General features: G+C 43.1%; 2 protein-coding genes and 2 non-coding genes across 4 annotated transcripts; 2 read left to right on the forward strand and 2 right to left on the reverse strand.

Moving 5' to 3' along the window:
- Positions 1 to 7,169: 7,169 nt before the first annotated feature.
- On the reverse strand, positions 7,170 to 7,255 carry trnay-gua (transfer RNA tyrosine (anticodon GUA)). The gene is given in 2 exon segments: positions 7,170 to 7,205; positions 7,219 to 7,255. It is a non-coding gene; the product is annotated as a tRNA-Tyr (tRNA).
- Positions 7,256 to 7,698: 443 nt separating this feature from the next.
- On the forward strand, positions 7,699 to 7,771 carry trnaa-agc (transfer RNA alanine (anticodon AGC)). The gene has a single exon. It is a non-coding gene; the product is annotated as a tRNA-Ala (tRNA).
- A 2,542-nt stretch (positions 7,772 to 10,313) lies between these two features.
- On the forward strand, positions 10,314 to 15,747 carry trim55b (tripartite motif containing 55b). The gene is given in 8 exon segments (XM_053412238.1): positions 10,314 to 10,436; positions 11,644 to 11,822; positions 12,321 to 12,504; positions 12,652 to 12,747; positions 13,424 to 13,657; positions 13,794 to 13,816; positions 14,196 to 14,320; positions 14,919 to 15,747. Coding segments are annotated over 8 exon segments (1,134 nt in total). The 5' UTR covers positions 10,314 to 10,316; the 3' UTR covers positions 15,092 to 15,747.
- A 1,171-nt stretch (positions 15,748 to 16,918) lies between these two features.
- crhb (corticotropin releasing hormone b) lies at positions 16,919 to 18,532 on the reverse strand. The gene is made up of 2 exons (XM_053412652.1): positions 18,328 to 18,532; positions 16,919 to 17,832 (listed from the first exon to the last, which is right to left on the reverse strand). Exon 2 carries the CDS (start codon positions 17,810 to 17,812, stop codon positions 17,306 to 17,308), a length of 507 nt encoding a protein of 168 aa, XP_053268627.1. The 5' UTR covers positions 17,813 to 17,832; positions 18,328 to 18,532; the 3' UTR covers positions 16,919 to 17,305.
- Between the last annotated feature and the right edge of the window lie 5,041 nt (positions 18,533 to 23,573).

Here is a 23,573-nt window from a genome sequence, read left to right on the forward strand (position 1 = left end):
GGAGCTTCGACTCGCTGGGAGTTTGAAATGCAACAGTCGAGTAAATGGAGCTAAAGGTCGCAGCTATGTGAAGCTCGAGCAATTTTTGATCCCCATGACTGCATGTGGTGTATCAAGACACGTGCAGATGGCTTTGTAAAAGCAGACTCGGGTTTTATTGCCTGCATGTGTGTCTGCACCAACATGCCTCTGAGATACTGGAGTATTTTATCTTTTTATTATGCTGCAGTGGATCTATTAATTCACAATCATTACAGCACCAGGAAAAAAAACCATTTGCACTGGAGGTTTCTGTGCCATACCCATGTGCTGCTGGGGGGAACAATAGATGTGCCATGGCAACAGTCAGGCCCAGTGCCAATGGAGGCATAATCCCCCCCTCCCCATTTCCATGGGTCTGAATGTAGTCCCCCACAATTATAGGCTACCCCCCATAAAGAGGTCCTGCATCTTTTCCAGGCAACTAAGGCAACACAGCAAAAACACAAACAACAAGCAAGGCCTTGGACAGGGGCAGGGCTGGAGAGAGGGCTGGAACTGACAACTCAGCCAGGGGGTATACTGTGATCTGACTCCACTTTTTACTTGAGGTGACGTGTTTGTGTTTGAAACCACAAAACTGGCTGTTTTCACTTATTAACCGAAACAGTCCCTCAGTTGCAATTGTAGTATTCCCTCTATTCGGACTGAAAGCATATTACAACCAGTTCACCAAATACATTCATAAATTGTCTAAATCTACTGTATTTATATAGCACTTCACAAGACTTATTGACCTCTCAAAGCTCTGTACAAGATGCATTCACACACGAGTCATACAGCAATTATGCACGCAGCGCTTTTGTATCACAAACTATTCATACACTGTCAGAACAGGGGGAATTTTTGATTCAGGATCTTGCTCAAGGAACGCGGATTGGAGGTGCCGGGGACGGAACCACAAACCCTCTGGTTTGTGGACAACCCTCTGTTCCTCCACAGACGTCCATGTATTTAGACGGAAATGAGGGATAGATAAAATTATGTTTATTATCTTCCTAAATTAGCCTTACCAGTAGATTTCTCAAAAAGCAATATATTTGGAAACTTCAGTCAAACGGTTATTACAAGAATATTGCACATGTGAGATAGTGTGAATGTTGACTTGCACGTTAGAGAATAAGCTCCTAAAAGACTGCACTTCGGATTCATTACTTTCCAATCTGGTGGTGAAACAACTTGTGGCTCTGCACACACTCTAAAAACCATTTGAAATGTGTCAGTGTAAATGACTAACATGTCATATCTTGATTTTTTGTTTCAAGGTATTTGCTGCAAACAGAGCAGAGGAGGTCTACCACATATGGGTGGTACTGCTCGTGCATTCGCAGTTTACAAACCTGTTGTTGCCAGACAACTCTGAAACTGCTTGATCTGGTATATGACTGCGTCAATAGTGCGTCACATGTGTTTGTGCAAAGGACAGTGCATTCTCTGCACCGGCTCTTTTAACTGCAGATGTGTGAAAAGGATATGGGAGGCATTTCTTTCAATGAATTTCCTCAACGGCCCCATTTTTTGGCCACATTTACACAAGCATGCAAACTAACACACATGGTGCACAGACACACCTTTGTTGCACGACAGGTGTGTTTGACTACTTTAGCTTCAGCCTCGGGGGCTTCATATGACAACAGAGCTGCATACCTGCTGATTCCCCCTGAGGTCATGAGCACGGTTTCTGCTTGAGGCCCCCAGCGCCCCACTCCCCCTGACTCTAGAGTTTCTGATTGCTCTCTGGAGACAGATTGTAATCCGGCATGCTGTCTCTAATTGATTTACCAGTTACCTTCTAATGACACTGAGCATCAGTGGAATTATAAGCTGTTGCTCGATTGCCCACGCGACAGTTTTACAAACATTCTATATGTGCAACTGCAAAAATTCACATTAACACACACATGCATTTTCACATCCCTGTTTTCTGATGTTTTTATTTGACATAACAACCAATTCTCTTTTTTAAATAGCAAGGATATCTGGACAAGAGGAGGGGTCTATACTGGACAGTTCGCCATTGTGTTGCACAGCCAATATACAGAGTCTAACAAACATCCACGCTCACATTCACACCTTCCATCTAAAGTCTCCAATTAACCTTATTCTCAATCTTCATGTCTTTGTAAGGTGAAAGGACGCCAGAGTACAAAGACACGTGGAAAACATGCAAACTCCACACAGAGACCCCCAACCAAGCTTGAATTTGAACCGGCACCTCTCCCGCTGTGAGGCGACAGTGTTACTATAGTTAATTACATTTAATTAATCCTGAAGTCGTTCTACAACTGATGTATTGAAAGATTCGGATATTTTGAAAGAAAAAAACCTTTTTATAGTGCAGTATACTTTCATGTCAGATTTACAAAACACAAAATATGTTGTTGTGTGTATGTAGAGCCATCTTGTGGTGAAAAAGTGTCCCTACAAGGACGTGTGGATCAATATTTACATTTTAAATTATAATATATGATGGCAAGTTTTGGTCAGTTTAGTTTAGTCAGACGATTTTTAAAAGGTAAAATAAGAAAAATACATTTGTAGGGGAAAAAATAGATAACAGCAACATAAGTAGTAGAAAAAAAGAAAAAAGCATAACATAATATTTTCATTTAACTTTAAACTGATAGGGTATATAAAGGTTAGTGTACAGAAGGTAATAATTGGGAATTAGCACAGATATGCGGATTATGATAGGCTTATATTCTCCAGCAAAGTGACAGCTGCACTATTTAATTCCTGCCAGATACTAAACATGTTTCCAACCAGGCAGATCCTCAATGTGCTAACACTTACAGTTAGATGAAAGTCGTCCGTCCTTGTGCAGTGGGAAAAAGAATGCGAAAATCAATAAACCTAATGACTGAGTCCTGGAAAGCACAAATCTGAGAAATATTGATTGTTACGCAAGTGACAAATCTACTTTCCATCGATATTATTCACACATATTATAAAGACTATGATTCACAACATAACAGCACAGCCCCAAGTACAACGTCAGCTCTATTCTGTAGTGACTGCAGTGATGTCCGTGTGCAACAGTGCATGTACTTCACACATTCGTTCTACCACTAGATGGCACCATTTACTGTGTGAAAGGCCAGCACTCAATATCAGTTGTGGTTCGAGTGATGCTCCTTTAACCAGCATTACAATTTAGATTGATTAGTGATGGACATTGGTAAGTTCAAAGGGAATTTGATGGTTTTTAGTAAAACAATTAAAATAGTGGCAGCAGCAACACAATCAGAATCAGAATTTTCAAAAATGTATGTGCTCTAATGGTAAAGCTCTTTGGCTAATATGATAGGACAGCCCACCACGTGCTGTTGAGACACTTCAGATGTAAAAGGTGAGTAATAGGCTAATCCAAGAAAGAGGTGGATGCTTTGTCAATGAGAATCCACTCTTCATTGAATAGCTGCGGTAATTTATTTTGTTGAGTCACACTTTCTCTGCATCAAATTAAACTTCCCGATGACACTATCCCTCTGTCCTCTCTCGATCTGAGTCCACAAATAAATAAATAAAAAACTACACAGAGTAAAGATGCAAATGTATAATCTCTTTTAAATAATGTCTAACATCCATGACAAAACATGAAAAAAGGATCATAATGATAACTGCAGTCTGAATGCTCATTTGCATACAATTTATTACTACTACTAACTTACCAGAGTAACCTGCTATCTCCTGGCAGCCTCTTGTGTAAACACCAGGCTGCTTGACGGCACATGAAATTGAATGTGGTGAACGTGAGATATTATGGTCTGCACTTGTTGTGGTGCAGGGGGTGTGATGTTAAAGCCAGGCTGAGAGAAGCACTTGAACGACGAGCACATCTCTGTTTCCCATGACCATGAGCATGCAGAGGCGCCTGTTAACGCACACTGACGTCTCTTCTACGTCACTGTGTGGGAGAAGATGTTACATAAAACCACATGTGGAAGACTGTCTGTTTGATTTCATCTCATCTCTCTTCTTATGATGAGGTGACAATAAGGTTGACACATCCAGCAAACGTGTCAAATCAATCCACTGTATACAAATCTTATTTATACTAAACGGGCTTATCACAAACAAACTGTGGTAGATTGTGGGAAAATGTGAAGGCTTTTCAGCAGCTTTATGATTGTATAGCAATTTTCATTATCTGAAATATTATTTAGAATTCCAAACGTTATACTCTATGATATTGTGGGACAATGCCTTTTTCCATTATATACTTCTGTATGGCCAATCTTGACTGTGAACTGATATGGTTCTCTCGTGGGGCCTAATTTACTATGATTTAACCACGACCACTGTAGCTGTGGTGTACATATGCATCTCAATTTTTACAATACATCATCATTTGGGTTTTTGTGTCGTTTTTGTCTTCTGAAAGGAAACCATATAAGAAACACCTCTTGTATGATTAGCAAAACCAACCATGGTGCTAATACTTTCACTATGCTATACTTTTAATCACAATCAAGACACAATCGAATATATTGTAAAGATAAAATGTCCACAATCCTCACAGAGTAGATAAAGTATGAACTAACAAAAAGTTTAGCCTTTCACATTGAAACCTCAGTCAGCCCAAGGACGACTTCGCTCATTTGTCAACCTTATTGTTTATACAGCTAACTCGACAATTATGAGCAGAACAGTACCAGCCATTACTATAAGTTTTGATAGGTTTATATTCTTACCCATGTATTTTTTGGTGATTAAGGGTCAACAGTACTTTTCCCACTCCTGGTCAAATCCAAATTGATGTCCTGAAATGAAGAAATAGTCATTTCAGTGGTTCTTTCCAAGAGGAATGTGTAAATGCAGAAATAGACAATGCAATCTGTGACTGTTTTCCCCGAGACCTTTCAAATCACGGACAGTGGCTCCTTGCCATCTGTACGAATACAATACGACTTCCACCTAACTGAAATATTCATAAAGGAGAACAGATGGCACCCTTTGCTCTGCTCCCTATCCTGGTCCCATATACACTTTTGTCTTGCTTACGAGCTAGTAGACCTTGAAATGTGCTTGTATGTGAGTGTGGGACACCTTTGGTTGAGCATTTTGTGGCCTTGGTATTACCGGCAGACCCCTTTGCTTTATTCTCAAAACACCATATTCATGTCAGCTTTTCAAGAAATCTCCAAACTGCTCTTAATTTGACAAGCTGCAATATGATGAGTCAGACAGTAATGGCTTGGCAATTACGTTTTGACTTCAATCACGAAGGCATCAGCCGGAACATGTTCTTAATTGGTCTCATTTGAATTCACTTTCAGGAGCCGTCTAAATGTGGAGCATTTGGCGAGCCCTTTCTTGCCGTTAATGAATATGCACTCATACTGGTTCAGCCTAACTGATAACTTACTGATTAAAACTGAGTTAAGAGATTTAACCACAGTGTCAGAGAGTGACAAGTAAACATCATTTGTAGTGAATAACAGAAAAAAGGTAAAGCAGAAAGGAAAATGCAAAAGCCTAACCTTATCATACACGATAATCACAAAAAGAAATCAATCAACTATTTTATTCTATGAAGTTGATAAACTTTTCCACTCTATTTCTATATTTCTATTATCTCAATGCTGTCAGATGCCACCAAAAAGACAAACGTACAGTTTCCTGTGTTTGTATATAGGTGAACAGCGTGGGCAGGTCAATGTTAGTGTATCTGCTATATTTTAGTCTCTTATCAGATTTTCTATGAAAGGTTACTGTATGAGTGCGAATGTCATTTTGTTCCTTGTCTGCAGGATTGTTCAGGAACCTTTATAATAATAATATTATTTAAAAACCATATAACAAAACAGCCATTGTAAAGGGACTCTACAGATATTGCTTATTGGTAGGAGTTAATGAAATACCTTGTATGGGGACTGCGTGTTGTCTGTGACCTTGGACGTAGCTGCTGCTTGTGCTTGTGCCATGAACAGGTTCTGTAAGGATGTGGAGGACCAGTCATTTGTAGATGTCAGGCCAGGTGAGACTCCTCCTGAACCAGAAGAGTTATAGATCAACACAAATACCTGCAACGATAGCAGCATCAAGTCGTTACATTTTTGGGAAAAATCAACAACTTAAAAATCTTTTACTCAAGAATATTTCCTTAAACTTTTGAGGAGCAGTGAAATGTCCACACTTGGACGGTCCATCCTTGAGAAACTATTCAGACATCATAAATCTATTTATATTAACTAAAAAGACTGATACACATGTTCAATCCCTGATTCAAATAGATGTGCTGGACAAAGGCTCGTATTCGTGCAGCAACACAACGGAGTTACATCCATTATTTAAAAAAGCCACTCAGCGCGTAACACTTGCTGCCGTCCTCAGCACAACAGCTAATTATCATTTCCAATTCATCCACCCGAATGTCAAAGTGAAAGTAAATGACAGGGTTTCACTATAGCTGCAACCGAGTGAGACACTCAACGCTCACCTTTAAACTCCCTTTTGAACTGAGGGATCAACGCAGGACGCAGAGTGACAAGATCTCCACTGTAATCAAAACTGTGATACAAATCTGCACTCTAACCTCTTTTGTATGACAGTGAATGATAAATCAACTGATCTGGTCGACAAATATGTAATTTGTGTCAGGTTGACAGAGGAGCAATGATCAGGAATCCTGTCTCGAAATGAAGACCCTGTTTTTGACCTATAAGATATAAAAATAACAGAAGTTAGTATTATTATTATTATTTAATAGTATAAAAGAGAATTAGGCACCACAGTGCACCCTCTGCCAAGCGTGTATTTGCTTTTTAGCTTGTATTTGTATATGTTTGGAGAAACCCAAATTATACATACTACACAACACACATACAATTAAATTGTTTTATTGTCTTTATTCTGTTATTATCATAATATTATTGATCATTTAAATTTGATAGTCTTTGCTGATTCACGTTTGATTTTATCAGACTGTGAACTCTCTCACACTATGCAATTTAAACTTTAACACACGATTTTAAAGCATATCTTGTGTCAGTAATCAAGCCTTTTCTTTGCAATTTAAACATTATTTACTTCACATAAATGAATTTGGCATAACTTATAAAAACATAAAATATGAATCAGTAAAGTGAAAGTATCAAATGCACTTGGGACAAAAAAAAAAGATTCACTCCTTCGAGCCGGATTCGAACCAGCGACCTAAGGATTCCTATGCAACCACTACAGTCCTCCGCTCTACCAACTGAGCTATCGAAGGTGAACTGAGCGCTACAGGGGCCGCATTCGATTATGAAGTTAACTACGATAATTGTATCTCGTAAGTGGTCAAGTGAGGGTGTGAGAGAAAGGGAACGGTGCCCGATGGCCTAAGTTTCGCTTCGGTCACGCAGTGTCACCGGGTTTGTGTTTAGGGATGGCATCGACCTGAGGGACGCCATGACGGATACACAGAGATGCAGCATCCCGAAGTTACTGTCACGTCGTTGACACACAAATACAAAGACTGTCGGACACAATCATCAGGCCAAGTTGAATCAGACACTGTGAGTGGACACTGGGGTTGGCTGCAGGTGCTGCTGTCGTCCGAGGAGCCAGCGTCTGTCCCTGTCCCGGGTCGTTCTCGTCGGCATCACGGTACTGGTGTTCGCGCTCTGCTGTTATCAACACTAAATATACATGCTGCACTGTGGCGGAGTATATGGGGAATTAGCTCAGATGGTAGAGCGCTCGCTTAGCATGCGAGAAGTAGCGGGATCGATGCCCGCATTCTCCAATCTTTTATTTTTTATATTTGTTCCCATTGTTTTCAAAACGCATCGCACTTACACGATCACCTCAGTTGACTTTTAATACATTGTCTTGACTACTTCCTGTGACACTTGACCTAACTCCAAACAGTTTATCCACGTGGTAAACTGTATTTAGACCAATTCGTGTACCTGTTGTTTTTCACAATGAAGCCCGAGGGCGATAGCTAGCATTCAAGCATTAGCATTAGCATTTAAACAAGCCCAGTGCGTATATTTACTTTGTTGTGTGTAATGTTTCTATTGATTCATATCATCATCCATCCATTTTTCTAAACGTTTAGTTGTTTGACTGGGACGCAATCCAGATCAAAGTTTAGGAGCATATATATTTTTTTTATAGCTAATCGCGGATTCAGCTTAAAACATCAGGCCTGATCTGGAGGCCCCTACATGCTTTAAATGGAAGCATCGTAATATGTGATATTTTACACGTGGTGCAGAAAACAACACTTAAGTCCGTTATTCACCCCCCTCCCCAAGTGAACTCTGGTATGGAGGACCATACATGACATAAGTAAAAATAAATAAATAAATAAATGTATAAATAAATACAGAAATAAATAAATAAATAAATAAATAAAAAAGGAAATAAATAAATAAATACAGAAATAAATAAATAAATATGTTAATACCAAAAGAAATGTCAAAATAAATGTCTTAAATATATTTGCACATTTATTTATTCCCTGATACATTTCCTTTTCATTTGCAGTCTCCTTATGCTAATGAGAAAGGCGGGCCTAACCGCAGTCTCGAGCAGGATTGGTCACAGGAGTGTAATGATCCAGCCCTACTACTTCTGCCTCTCAATGCTGACTGGTGTCCAGTAGCTGTTTGCAGCGTTGAGCCAGTTCACACTTAAAATGAACTAGTTCAAGTTCAGAGGGTTAGTTAAGGTTATTTTTTATTGGGATGATTTAGCTGTCAGTAGTCCTGACTGTGAGCGTCACGTGTTCTACTGAGCACAAGGAGCGAGCCGAGAGGAGAAGGAGGAAACAGAAACTCCAGCTCGGTACAAACCACCTGCAGCTTCTGCTCTGATCATGAAGCAGCTGATCTCTGAGCAGATGTGACCAGAGAAACTCTGTGTTTCCACTGTTCTACAAAGTCACTGAGCGGCTGTTTGATGGTGAAGAGCTCAAGTCTCAGTCACTGCCCGTGTCTCTGAGCGAGTGTGTGGAGCAGCGCAGGGGCTGTGTGTGTGTGTAGCTCAGTTGACCAATCCTGCTCGAGACTGAGGTTAGGCCCGCCTTTCTCATTAGCATAAGGACACTGAAATGTGGAAATAAATAAATGTGGAAATAAATAAAAGTTGGAATAAAAGTGGAAATAAATAAATAAATGTGGAAATAAGTTTAAGACATTGATTTATTTAATTCTGCATTTATTTCCACATTTATTTATTTATTTCCACATTTATTCCAACTTTTATTTTTCGATTTCAGTGTCCTTATGCTAATGAGAAAGGCGGGCCTAACCTCAGTCTCGAGCAGGATTGGTCAACTGAGCTACACACACACACAGCCCCTGCGCTGCTCCACACACTCGCTCAGAGACACGGGCAGTGACTGAGACTTGAGCTCTTCACCATCAAACAGCCGCTCAGTGACTTTGTAGAACAGTGGAAACACAGAGTTTCTCTGGTCACATCTGCTCAGAGATCAGCTGCTTCATGATCAGAGCAGAAGCTGCAGGTGGTTTGTACCGAGCTGGAGTTTCTGTTTCCTCCTTCTCCTCTCGGCTCGCTCCTTGTGCTCAGTACAACACGTGACGCCCAAAGTCAGGACTACTGACACCTAAATCATCCCAATAAAAAATAACCTTAACTAACCCTCTGAACTTGAACTAGTTCATTTTAAGTGTGAACTGGCTCAACGCTGCAAACAGCTACTGGACACCAGCATTGAGAGGCAGTAGGGCTGGATCATTACACTCCTGTGACCAATCCTGCATGAGACTGCGGTTAGGCCCGCCTTTCTCATTAGCATAAGGACACTGCAAATGAAAAGGAAATGTATCAGGCAATAAATAAATGTGCAAATATATTTAAGACATTTATTTTGACATTTCTTTTGGTATTAACATATTTATTTATTTATTTCTGTATTAATTAATTTATTTCCTTTTTTATTTATTTATTTATTCATTTATTTCTGTATTTATTTATACATTTATTTATTTATTTATTTTTACTTAAGTCATGTATGGTCCTCCATACTCTGGGGGGGGCAGCTGTTCAGCGCCGCCCTGCTCAGTTTCAAATAAGGGCAAGGTAAAAATGGCAACCTTCGACGTGACAGCAATAGCTGCTATAAACAGAACTGACAGCAGCGAGATAGGAGCCCCACACACACCCCGAGAGACGAGAGCAGGCAGCAGGGCCTCCGCCTGACCCTGGGCCTACCGCAGCACAACCCGACTATTAGCTAACTGCAGCAGCTTCGCCTGACTCGGTGTCTGCCGGCCTCCCGAGCCTCGATCACCGTGTCGAGTCACAGCATGAACACCATGGAGAACCTGGAGAAGCAGCTGATTTGTCCCATATGCCTGGAGATGTTTACAAAGCCCGTGGTCATCCTACCGTGTCAACACAACCTCTGCAGGAAATGTGCCAACGATGTCTTCCAGGTAGGCGACTGGACACACCGACGTGTTGTTGTTGTTATCGTCGAGGGAAACTGCTGTAAACACCACATCACACGTTCACCTCACAGTCTGGGTCATTTGAACCACTGATCTCCTCAAGAACTAATAACTGCTAACAAATATAGCATGTGTGTACTCTCAAATGAAAATCAACACTTTGTTTTTTATTATCATTATAAATAAATATAGCTTTTAAGGATGTGTATACAAACATTATATGTGTAAAGAACAAATTATGTTGCATTCAAGTATTGCTCCCTGCTCTAAATCACTTCATAACCAATATGAACTTCTAGGTGATGGGGTTATACTTGTATAATATCATATTTATAATGTATTATACACTGAAGACCGTTGAACCAGTGGATTATTGTTTCATAACTGCAGTTATTAGAAGAGCACACAGCCACTAGCAGTCCCCTTATTATGACACAGTAGATAAACTCACTGAACGTGTAGTTTTACTTGGATCTGTAAAAAAAGAAATGGCACAAGTCATAGATATCAGTCCCCTCAACATATCTGATTTTGGTTTCATCTAGATCATTGAATTATTCAGCGAGAAGTCAACAGAGATGCCCTATGATGCAATGTTAGAGAGAGAGAGAGAGAGAGAGAGAGAGAGAGAGAGAGAGAGAGAGAGAGAGAGAGAGAGAGAGAAATAGCCGGATCTGCCCCCTGATACGGAGGGTTTATCGTCTTCTGCTGTGACTCTGTGACACATTCTTCCTCGGAGTTTCTGGGAAGTCAATCTCAGTAGTTAGTAGTTTGGGCGGTATACTGCGGATTAACAAACAAAGGATTCAGTTGAAACTATTATCTCCTTGGCAGAGGACTGATCTCAACCTGTAATGCAGAAATAATTTGCATAGGTAATCTATTTGTCACAGACCTCATCCACATGTCCATTCTAGTGTGGTTGCTATTGTCCACAGTTTCACTCATGCAAATAAAATGCACCCTTAACAGCCGTATCCTCAACAAACACCACGGTCTAACGTAATTACTGTAATAGAACCGAGATAAAAAAAGCGTGTTTAATTACATATTTGTCTCACACAACACAACACAACTGCATGTTCCCCTTAGGGCCTGCCGTCCTGCCATCTACCCCCAACACACGCTGCACATCAATTCAGACCCTGATTGATACCTCTCTAATTTAGTGTTTGGATGTGACCGCTTACAGGCATCAAACCCGTACCTTCCGACAAGAAGTGGCTCGTTGACGTCAGGTGGCCGCTTCCGATGCCCCTCCTGCCGCCACGAGGTGGTTCTGGACCGGCACGGTGTTTACGGGCTCCAGAGGAACCTGCTCGTGGAGAACATCATTGATATGTTCAAGCAGGAGTCGAGCAGGTGAGACGGGTCTAACGCACATTAAGCCTCTCGTGATATCGCACAAAATTAAAAGAAATAGTCACCACATGCAGCAGTTGGTGGTTTCAGGGCCAGCGGCTCCTGAGTCATAGAGCTGGAGCGGATGACAGGATGTCTCTGGTCGGAGTCATCTATCCACACAGATGTTAGCAGATGACTGTGTCGCTGAAAGGCTTCAGATCCACTCACACTCTGGACGCTCATCCTCGCACTGGATCGAGAATTTAGGGGAATTTACACATTTCACAGACAAAGATCCAGACAATGCAGATGGGAAGACAAATTAATAAAAACACCACACCTGCGTACTGAGCAGCAATATGGTGATCTATCGATTACAGTGCTGTCAGTCCATGTGCACGGCAAGTCAAGACTGATGGATCATCAATAAACTACTGACATGTGTACCTCTGACATTATCAAGCAGCCCTCGGCCAATATGACAGGAAGATGCCACTGTGTTTTTTTGTTTCTTTTACACCTCAGCAGCAGCAAGCCGGCGCCGGAGAGGACGGAAGAGGTGTCGCCCATGTGCGACGTCCACAAGGAAGAGAAGATCAATATCTACTGTGTGACCCACGGCGTGCCCACATGCTCCATGTGTAAGGTGTTCGGTGATCACAAGGACTGTGAGGTGGCACCTATCAGCAGCGTTTACCAGACCAAGAAGGTGAGGCCTGAACATAGTCATAGAAATACCCTCGGTGGGAGGGGGGGTGGGCGTCTGGTTAGGTAGACACACTTTAATGCATCAGAACTTTGACCCAGTTTTGAGTCGCACTCGATCTCAGGTGTTTACGTGTCCTTGCCCCCCCAGACGGAGCTGAGCGACGGGATCACCATGATGGTCGGGAACAACGACAGGATGCAGGGCATCATCAGTCAGCTGGAGGAAGCCTGTCGGGTCGTAGAGGTCAGTGTCCAAACTGCTGCAGGCCGCCTGGCCTCTCACTCCCACAGCAAGCTGACCTCGCTCAGTGCTCACACTAATGCGCCCGCATTCAACCTGCACCGTCGGAACCAACAGGAGTAATGTGTCCTTGTTTACTGCCACTCTGGCTGCTTTTATCTGTCTGTGGGGTTCAGACAGCGAGGTGGAGAGAGGAAATAAATGTAACAATGCCTCGCTCTATCTTACATCCCCTCTTTTCCACATGTTCCTCTACGTGCACTTAGCGGAGCCTCTCCATCCTGCTTCTTGCACACTGACATTAAAAACGAGTCGCGTAATTGATGGTGGGAGAGCAGACAGCTTCTCCTATGGTTCAGACCCCCCCCCCATGCATCGCCGTCAGTGGCATCGCTCAGGACGGACACGCAGAATGAGCCTCACTGTCCTCCCTGCACACATGGCACAGCCCCATGAGCAGAGGACAGGCGACACATAATATTTGTCATTTAAGTTATCTACACAACAGTGCACGGAAGGCAGCAACGACCTCCTCATTTTTTTTTTCTGGCTCAAATATTCAGTTGTAACCTCGCTTTGCATTTATATACATTTGTCTCCCTGAAGACTGTGAGGCACGAGGGCTATAGACGGACTTATAGAAGTTGTAATCTTACCCTTTACTCTCATGCATGCATAGGAGAACGGACGGAGGCAGAAGACTCTGGTTTGCGAGAAGTTTGATCAGTTGTACTCCATCCTGGAGGAGAAGAAGAAGGAGATGAGTCAAAAGGTGACGGTGGAGCAGGAAGAGAAGGTGAACTACATCCGGGGCCTGACCAGGAAGTACGGAGACCACCTGGAGGAGAGCTGCAAGACGGTGGAGATTGGGATCCAGACCATGGAGGAGCCAGAGATGGCCTTATTCCTGCAGGTCAGAGACAAAATGAAGGACCTCAATGGGGGTTTCAATTTCTTGTTATACGCTTCAAACAAAATGGTTTCACTTATAAATATTCTATGGATAATTTAAATGGATTTTTAGACTTTATTTATATTGTGTCTTTCAGAACACAAAGCCTCTCCTGGAAAAGTGAGTACCTTTCTATGCATTAATAATCACCCTGGTTTGCGATGTAAAGAAGAGCAGCACACTGTTAGCGTGTATGTTTTTATAATTTTTTTAGTACCCTGTTTTTTCTGAACTGAAGTGAGTCACTTCCCAAATTTACATCCGCACCTACACGTAAATCCACCAGCCTAATGCAGCGGGCGAGATCACACCTGCCAGCTGCCAGGGTGAAGTTCTGTGAAATGCCGCAAATCCCCTATCTTTAGCGGTGGCATTTGGAAATAGCTCGCAGAACGTGCTAAACATCACAGATTGACCGAATATAGCAAGTGTTACATTGACGACCTGACGGTGATGCTTTGCTCTCTATAAATATGCTAACTTCTGTTTCCGCACTCAGGATTGCAGTAGCATCCAGCACGGCACACTTGGATAAAGTCGAGCGCGGCTATGAGAACATGGATCACTACACCGTGGAGTTCAAGAGGGAGGGGATGGCCCTGCGTGGCATCGACTTCCTCCAAGGTGAAAGGGCAGAGATCGGTCGTGGCTGATAACAGATCAGTTATCTATAATCATGATAACAATATAATAACAACTTGGATTGATATAGCAGCTTATAAGGTACCAAAGACAAATTAATAGGCTCAGGAGTTCATACCTCAGCTTAGGCCCGTCAGTCCCCTTGTGATATCACATTTAAATTCATGAGATATGGATTTGGATTTGGATTGCCAAGTTTCATTGAGAAAAATGTTGCTCCGAGCAATCAAGCTAAATGTTGAAAAAAACGTTTTGGTGGTAATCAGTCTAGTATATTTTGTGTAATCTTGCATATAAACAAAACAATATAAAATACATGCAGGGTTTAAAATGTAAGCTCCTTGGCAAAGATAACAAAGAAAGGACAGAAAATAGTATTGGAAATGCATGCTGGGGGAAATAAGAGGAGTAGTTAAAAGCCTTTGTGTGGAGGTGGACTCCAAGTGTCCCGAGATAAGGCATTGTGGATCTCTGCCACATTAGAGTTCCAGCGGGTGGAGGCTGCCACGCCTGTCACCATACACTCTCTATAGTTATATAGTTTCTCTGACCTGCGTCTCCGTCCTGCTTTCCTTTACAGATGAGGACGACGAGGACGATCTGGATGAGGACGGAGAAGCAGGCGCCGAGGAAGGAGACGGGACCCAGACGGTTTCTGGAGGCAGTGCAGTCCCAGCCGCCTCAGTCCAGCCTCCTCCCCCTCAGCAGATAAACCCCTCGCCCAGCGCGGCGAAGAGCCCTGCTTCAACTTAGCCGCCAGCCGCCCGGCCCAGACAACACCTAAACCAGGAGCAGGATAAGTGTCTCTCTTAGATGTTGGTCTCAGGCCAGTTGCGATCCTTCTCCTTCCAGATTTGGGGGGAACAGTGAGACGGATTAAGATCCGTGCCAAAGTGAAAATCTGAGTCTCTGAGGTAGACGTAAAAGAAGAGACAGAGGTTTCTATTCTCTACTTTATCTCTTGCTGTGATTGTTTGAGCTTGCATCATTTCCTACGGACGGATTTTTATTTAATTTTTCATATTTAAGACAAGTTTTGCTTCTTCCTTTTTGTTTTTGGACAAACTGAATGACAGACAGGCTAGGAGTGATTTTGGTTATCTTCCAGAATTCGAACATGATCACACATTTTATTACCATATAGCTGACCTTTTCCAACCCACAGCTTAAACTACATCATTAGACAGAAGCCAGAGCCGGGCGGCCTTAGGTTTTCCCACCTGTCGTATACTTTATGACTTAATTATAAGGGTTGCCCACGTACAAAACTATCACTGTGACATTTCAGTATTTCGCACACACAAAACGGCCTGTATTATTAGTTGTGTAACACAGGTATATTTTCCTATTGTGGACAAATCATTGTGTATTAAATTATAAGTGTCATTAAAGCTAAATTGTACAAACAAGTAGAGCTCCAATCTTCAGATTCATCTTATTTACACATTTGTTGTTGTACTTCAGGTTAAAAAAAAGGTCTGAAAAACCAAAGAAATGGATTTTGTATAACTCCCATCCGCTCATGTGTAAAGGGAAAGATCTATTTTTCTCTCTCTCCCTCCCTCCATTCATCTATTCCTCACACTCTTTTCCATTTAGTTCTGTAGAATAAAATCCAAAGGCATTAGTGCTCTTTTTATAGCTGGTGCAGACGGTTATAAGATCCCAGTGTACTTCATGGTCGCGTTACCATCCCTGCCCACAACCTACTGTACATAGGAGGCTGCACTGAGTCTCCGGCCGTCAGTCGTCTCGCCGCTGCCTCGCGGTGGTCTCATCTTGCTGTGACTCCCCAGCAGGTCTGCCACAGAGTCCCGTCTAATTATTGTTCACCATCTCTCCCTGAGTTGGATCCTTTACAAATGGGCTCAATGCAGCGCTAAGCCCCAAGTTGCTAAGTGGGCCGAACAGAACAGGATGACTCACATCCATAGCGCTTGTTGAGTTTTCCCTGACACTGTGGGTCAAGAATCAAAACAGCAAGCACGGACACACACACACGCGCGTCTTTCACACTCATTAGCCATCAGTGGTGCATCTTTGAGCTGTCTGTGGTTGCTTCTTACTGGTATCATGAGAAATCTCTCTTGAGGATTAAGGGTTTAGGAGAAAGGATGCTGTGTTCTTCACCTGCATGGCCGCGGGCGCTCTCTCACAGCTTCCTTTGGTTACATTCTTTGTTTTTTGTTCAGCTCTTTTTGTGTCTGTGCGATGGGAGAGGAGGCACGGTGTAAGCCCACGACTTGGCTGCAGATCAATGCCACACCATGTAAGATTTTTTGTATTCAGCTCAGAGAAAATAAGCTTTCTCAATCAATATCTGTGGAGGCAAGTCTCAAGATGCAGTGGCTCTCTCCAACCAAGCGTTTGCTTTGCAGTAAACATTTATTGTCCAATGTAAGATTACAAATGTGTGAATCAATAAACCATATGAAAGTGTATCTAATCGAATTAGAGATTAAAGTAACTGGGAATAGTTTGTTTTCGTTGTAGTTATTATTAACTCATGTGTAAGGATGTCCACAGAGAAGTGTCAGCAGTGCTTTTAATCTTTTATTAAAAAATATAGATATAAGACGTTCTCTTGCACAACAGAAAATGACTGGTTGCACATAAGTTTATTAACAAACATAAATATCATAAATACAGTGATCCATAATCCAATTTTGCTAATGCAGTATTCCATGTCTCAAACTATCTGGCTGTTTCATCTCAGATATGGAGACCGGTGCGATTCTACAGATTTGACACCAACATTAAAATGGCAGGGTACAATCGGATCATTATGACTCAAGCCCGTTTATGCTCCATAGTTTGAGGTTAAAGCTTTAAATAATAGAGTGATACAGCAGCACTATATTGTACAGAGCATGTTTTGTGCTGATGGCAAAAAAAGCAAGAAAAAAAACAAAATTTCAAAACTAAAAGAAAGGGAGAAGAGATCTTTGGCGGACTGGAAGGAGCTCTTCATTTCCCGAAGAGCTCCATCATTCTTCTGTTATTTTGCGCCTGCTGAGCCATCTGTTCCTTCCGGGACATCTCCATCATCTCCCGGAGCAGGTGGAAGGTCAGATCCAGGGATATCGGCGGGTCATCGGACCTCCTGCCCCTCTCCATCGAGTCGTCGCCGCGGTCCTCGAAGCCGCCTATGAGCGCCCTGATGTTCCCAACTTTCCTTTGTAAAAGACGCCGCGTCAGCTGGAGTTGCAGGGCTCTGTTGTAGATGGCAGGCGACTCGGCGGGATACATGGACGAGGATGGGAAAGAGTTAGAGTCCCCGTTGCCCAGTCGGACGAAGAACTCCTCTCCGAGCCGCTCCAGGATGGGACCCGACTGCTGCTGCTGCTGGGAGTTCTGGGTTTGGGGAGCAAGGACGCGCAGTGCACCGCCAGGGCTGTCAATAGCCCGACATTCGTAGCGCGGCAAGAAGGCAACAAGCAGAATCACGGTGGTACCAAGTAAATTGAGCTTCATGTCAGGATATCAACAGGAATCTGGGAAGAGAAGGAAATCCCCGGGTTACTTTCATGGGACAGGTATATTTTTTCATTTGAAGTCTGGTGTGAAATGTGCTGCGTAAAGAGGAATTTACGCACGGAGAAACGGACATTGGAAACATGTAACGGGCTGGCAACTATACGAAATTAAGTGTTAACGTTGATTTATTATTGTAAGACTCTTTGTTAATTCTGCTTCATCCGTTTTAATAATGCGAATGGGTCGTGGAACTGGTGCACAATGGGAAATCTTTGCGCGTAAAGGAGAGATTATATTTGGCGCACTGATGGATAGACTGTGGAAGTGGAAGCCGGCTGAAGTTACACGTGTTTCCATTTTACAAAACAAGATTGTGTGCGAAATAGCAATGCAGTTCAGACTAAAATCCACTTTGTGATCTGTGAAAAACCAGCAGATGTAACGAGCCAAATAAGCTTCACACACACAAACTCACAATGTGGATGAAATAAAAAAGAAGAAGCTTTACGCACCTTCAGTCTTTAGAGGAGGTCCAGTACAGCCGGGTAGGTTGCCAGGTAGTTGGCGAGATGCTCCTACTTCACCTCCTTTGAAGAAACAAGTATATAGTTACTTTAAGAGTAGATGCTGAATGGACTTATATAGCCAAGCTGACTATAAGTGTCGCGCTCCGAGCTGAGATTGAGTCTGCGCGTCCTCGCATGGGTGCAACGTGAATGGGCGCCTCTGACAAAGTGCTTTAGTTAAGACGAGATGAGTCATATGTGAGCGTGCGCGCGCGTGCACGAGCGTCTACCTCCGTGCTTCTCGGGCTGGGTGCCGCACCTGCTGGCATTTCCATTTGAGTGAGATAGAGTAAGAAATAACAAATAATAAGTCGCTTCTTGGATTCGGAGCGAAGACGCTCTGGAGTGAGAGGCTGAGACTGAAGTGAAGATGAGCTAAATTTCTTCTCCTGCCTCTCGATCACAGATGATTTCCACAGTGTGTGCAGGATCAGATCAAATTGTGCTTTGCCTGTGGGGGAGAAAAATCCTTCTATCAAGTAACAAACCGCAGTAACTGGTCTTTATTATCAACTTGTGCCATATTGAAAATATCATCAATTACTCAGACAAAGAAAATATTGGACATGCATCAGATACAACAGGTACATGTTTGTGCAATCTGCAGGCCTGAGTTCAGATGGCATATTAAACCACACCAATGATCTCAAAGCACTTTCTCGTGTTATCTGTGTTGTGGAATGATGGGCATCTGCAAACAGCTCAGGCTCAGTGAGAGGCATTGTTTCCCAGTGATTCATTGCTGCTGCTGCACGTACCACGTCACTACCTATACCACTGGGTGCCTCGGCCACAACGCCCTGGTCTAGAGGGTCCCACCGGCGAACCATTCATCCAGCACGCATAGCCTTATCCAGTATCAAACAGCCCATTATGATCTTAAACCGCTGGAACTTGTCAGAGTCTCTATGTGTTCACACTTACAGGGAATGCAGTTAAATAACCTTTTATTAATACTCTTGTCTGTGGTTGAGCAGAAGTTGGCCCTATCTCTCTGAGGTAGAACCTCCACATGTAACCTTTCCCCAACCTTCCCATTAATCCTCAACAGCCATTCCATTTGAGACAGACATGCACCTCGGGAAAAAAAGTTTTTAGTGCACTCAAGTAAAAAATAGCCAATTTGAAGGAAACAGGAGGTAAACAATTGATTTTGCAAATGTAGTGACCGAGCACCAGATGGATTTTACTCAAACATTTCTGCCGTGCTACAAATTTCCCCTTTTCACCCTTTGACATCTTTAGTGAATCGGAGCATGATTTGCATTTGTTGGTGTTGTTTCCCCCTATGGCCTCCCTCCACTTTGATGCCCTTCCTGCTCCGGGGGAGGTGTCAGGTCCCATCATGAGAAACACATGTTGGCTGACACAAATAGAAAACACAGGCAGATGAGAGAGTGACTGCTTGTGGTCAGCTCATGTCACCTCATTTTCAAATCACTGTCCCCCGAACGGATCACTGCGAGAGAAATCCTCCTCCTGCGAAGCCACACCGGAAAACACTCAGGCTCCGCTGATCATCCCTTTGTTCCCTCAATTAGAGCGAGTCCCTCGGCTAAAGCTTTGACAATTCCTCTGTGGAAATTGGGACGTTGACCTTTGACTCTGACAGGTGCAGACGGAAAGAATACAGAAATAATGATGTTAAAATGTTTTAAATGGATTGGAACCAAACCTTCTGAGGACGGTTTTCACAGCTTTCCTCACAAACGAAAGCCACGGCAGCACGTTCTTTTAATTGATCCTTTGCCTTTCTGAATCGAACTCCCCTCTTAGATAATTGGGCTTCTTTCCCCCAGTGGATTGAGCCTTGTTTGCCAGATTTGACTCGTGTTCAGCTGGACTTTCACAAACTAAGGTCAGTGATTAAATCAGGGTGACCAAGTATTCCCCGGCTGGGAGTGCATATTTGTCGATGCCCAGCACTCAGAACCTCAGTGCTGTACCTCAGGTGTCCTTCTGGTTTATAGCCCAGTGATATCACCTGTTATAAAAACAGCTCTCTAATATAAGTGGAAGCTCGGCCTTTCGTTTTGAGTAAAAAAAAATTGCAATGACATTTCTTGTTTTAGAATTGACCATAAAACCGCACAGAGCTTTTATTCAATCAGCCCCCTGGATATGAAGATGTTCAGTCATGGCAGTTTAAGATGGAGCCGTCATTACTTATGCCGGATGAAAGCTGCTCGTCATCTTGATGCTGAGCTATTCTTCAGTGGAAGTCAGGTGATGTCTGTTTTTAATTTTTAAATAATTTGTTTTGATTTCACAGGCGATGAATGTGTCACGAGGAAACGTAACACTCTTCTGGAGGCTCTCGAAAAGATCGCCTCCTGAAAAATTCAATGTGAGCCAGCTGGCCTTCCTGCCTACGGTTTGCATGCGACTCAACAGTGTGTACATTCAGAGAGAACGTGTGAAGCAAAGCCGCCCATAATGCAGCGATCCCTCAAGGGCCCTTCTGTCTACATGAATCCATGTGTGTCAGATCACAGGCCTCCCTAATGACCGTTCACACAATGGATCCCGATCTCCTCGCTAAAAACAACACCTCATCTCCTACCTTCCTTAAGTCCCCTTTCAATTAAAACCCCCAAATGATTGTGAAGAGATTAGATTTGAAACATATTTATTTTGCACTTATTGTAAGTCGCTTTGGATAAAAGCGTCAGATCAATGAAAAATGTAAATGTATATTAAAAAGCTTATCTCCAAAATCGATACAATCGCTGACATCACCTCCTGACACCTCTAACCTGACTCCTGGGACATTCTGCCCCAATCCCACTGAGGGCACAGTTTCAATTTTTATAAAAAAGCTCAATAATTTCCCACAGCAGCTGGGTTCTGCAGCCTTTAGCAAAGGTTACACAGGCCTGAGTAAACGTGTGGAAAAGGGACAAAAGGAAAACGTTAGTAAATTATTTTTCCATCACAGGTCGTGACTCCGGACTTTGGACACGTGCCTGGAACACGTCGGCTTTGCTTTTTAAAATATGACTTATCTGTTATTTTCTGAAACGATTCTGTAAGAGAAGAAATGTACTTGATCAAAATAAAATGTTTTCATATGCAACATTCTGTGAGTTGCTGTGATTATGTGTGTGTATAAATATTGTGAACACAGGCTTTACATTCTTTACAAAACTACACAATACATAAGTACTCTTATATCATTGTGATCTTATATTTTCTATTGTATAAGTGACATGTATATAAGAGGTTTCAGCTTTGTGCCTAAACTCTGTTCTGCTTCATGAGTTTATGCTATTATGTGATATTTCCTTTCACTGATACACGAGTCATGTGTAACTACGCGGCAGACTTCCACTCCCACACTGTGAAGATTTGTTTGCTTGGTGACGAACAAAAATTGCCATTTCAAGAGAGATCTAGGGCAAAGCTATTCCAACAAAATTGTAACCCAGTTTCCCCTGCTCCCTAATAACACACTGGGGCCGTAATTGGCTCCTCGCTGGGGCCCTTAATCTGGACATGACATGCTGATCCCTGTGTTCACCGTGTGTTGTCACGGCTCGGGTTCTGAATATTTACAACCCGGCATATCTGTCAAATCCCTGTGCGGTCGAGAGCCGAAAGAGAAAATAACTTCAGGTCTCGGCACAGAATGACAGACATCCCACGCATCGACACTGACAGTTATCATACGGGTCAATGTGACAGGAAACAGCCAGAGAAGAAAAGAAACATTCACGCCTTATTTTAGACTCGGCTTTTCTCGAAGCGTCAATGACCTTAAAAAATCTGCCCTTCTCTTCCAGCGCAGATTCCCTCACTTAATGTAACAATCACAAGCAGAAAGGGTGAAATGGTCGAATGGGCTTCATCCTGTCTCTGTGGATGTCTGTCAGTGCTTCGCTCAGATCTCTTCATACGGAGGCTTTCTCCTTTCTGGGTTTAGATCCAAAGCAAGTACATCAGGCCAAGGGAAGTTGCACATGCAGATTGGTCGGGGCTGCTATTGTATAACCATTAAATCCTTGTGTAATATTTGATTGTGGGTGACAAGGAACTTCCCAGTCGTGTGTTGTTGTGCCGAAGAGCAGTTGGGGCCAGTTTCGGTCGATGAGAGATTTATCTGCTCCTAAGTGGAGCGCTGATGAGTGCGTGTGCCTCTCGGTCCCTCTTCAGCCGAGCGTGTCTGTCGCAACTTTAATCCTGAGTTACGGTTCAGTGTGAGGATAGCCAAGACGGCGTGGATATCTGTCACCGCACAGCACATCCATCGCCACGTGGCAGCGACCAGCTTTCTGTCCATAAGCGATTCCCAGATGCGATGTCCTCGGCCCCGATGGGAGCATCCAGCGGACAAGAGCTGCCAGTTCCCAGGGAAGCCTTGCCCTCTCCTTCTAGATGTGTGCAAACATGGGGCTTCCTGCCGCCGCTGAGGGCCATGTGCACAAACCGCGAGTCCTCTCAGATGATCGCGCCGGGCATTTGCCCCATAGCGCACATAATGGATGTCCTCCACCGCATTAGGCAGGATGCAGAGCCAGTGAAGACGCAGTGAAGTCGGCTGCGTTTGTTGCAGATGCATTGTTGTTTTTCAGAAAAGTGCATTTGAAATAGTCTAATGAGGAAAACAAGGACTGTGGGGCTGGACGCGGTGTTGTGTGTTCCGGTGCAGCGGCAAATGGGGTCAGAAAATATCAGTGCAGACACAGAAAACACCAAAAGTTTTGATTACAGGATAATTAAAAGTGTCTGCAGCAGTAAAAGTATGCTGCACATAACTGACCTCCCTCTGGGCAGGCTTTACCCCCCCCCCCCGAGCAAATCAAATGACTCATCCTTTGTTTTCTTCTTTATCTGTTACTGGTTCGGATCAGAAGATGACTGAGGCTTTTCTTTAACTTCTCTAATTGCGTGTGTAGATGTGTGTGTGTGTCTGTGTGTGTGTGTGTGTGTGTGTGTGTTCTCTCCTCGGTTTCTCTCTGATCATCAGCGAGGAGCAACCAGGCACCGATCACACCATCAAAAAATGAGACTATTAAACCAAACTGCACCTTAAGGGAAAAAACACATCTCCGAATGGCACAGAACAGAAAAGGAAAGATATTCCTGTCTTCCTCTTATAACACTGAGCAAAGCACAAGCACAGACTTGGGTTCTGGCTTCTCTGCCTGTGCGATGATGAATAATATGTTTTTAATAAGTACATTGTGGTGTTT

This window comes from Pleuronectes platessa, chromosome 20, assembly GCF_947347685.1.
Source record: "Pleuronectes platessa chromosome 20, fPlePla1.1, whole genome shotgun sequence".
Lineage (NCBI taxonomy): Eukaryota > Metazoa > Chordata > Actinopteri > Pleuronectiformes > Pleuronectidae > Pleuronectes > Pleuronectes platessa.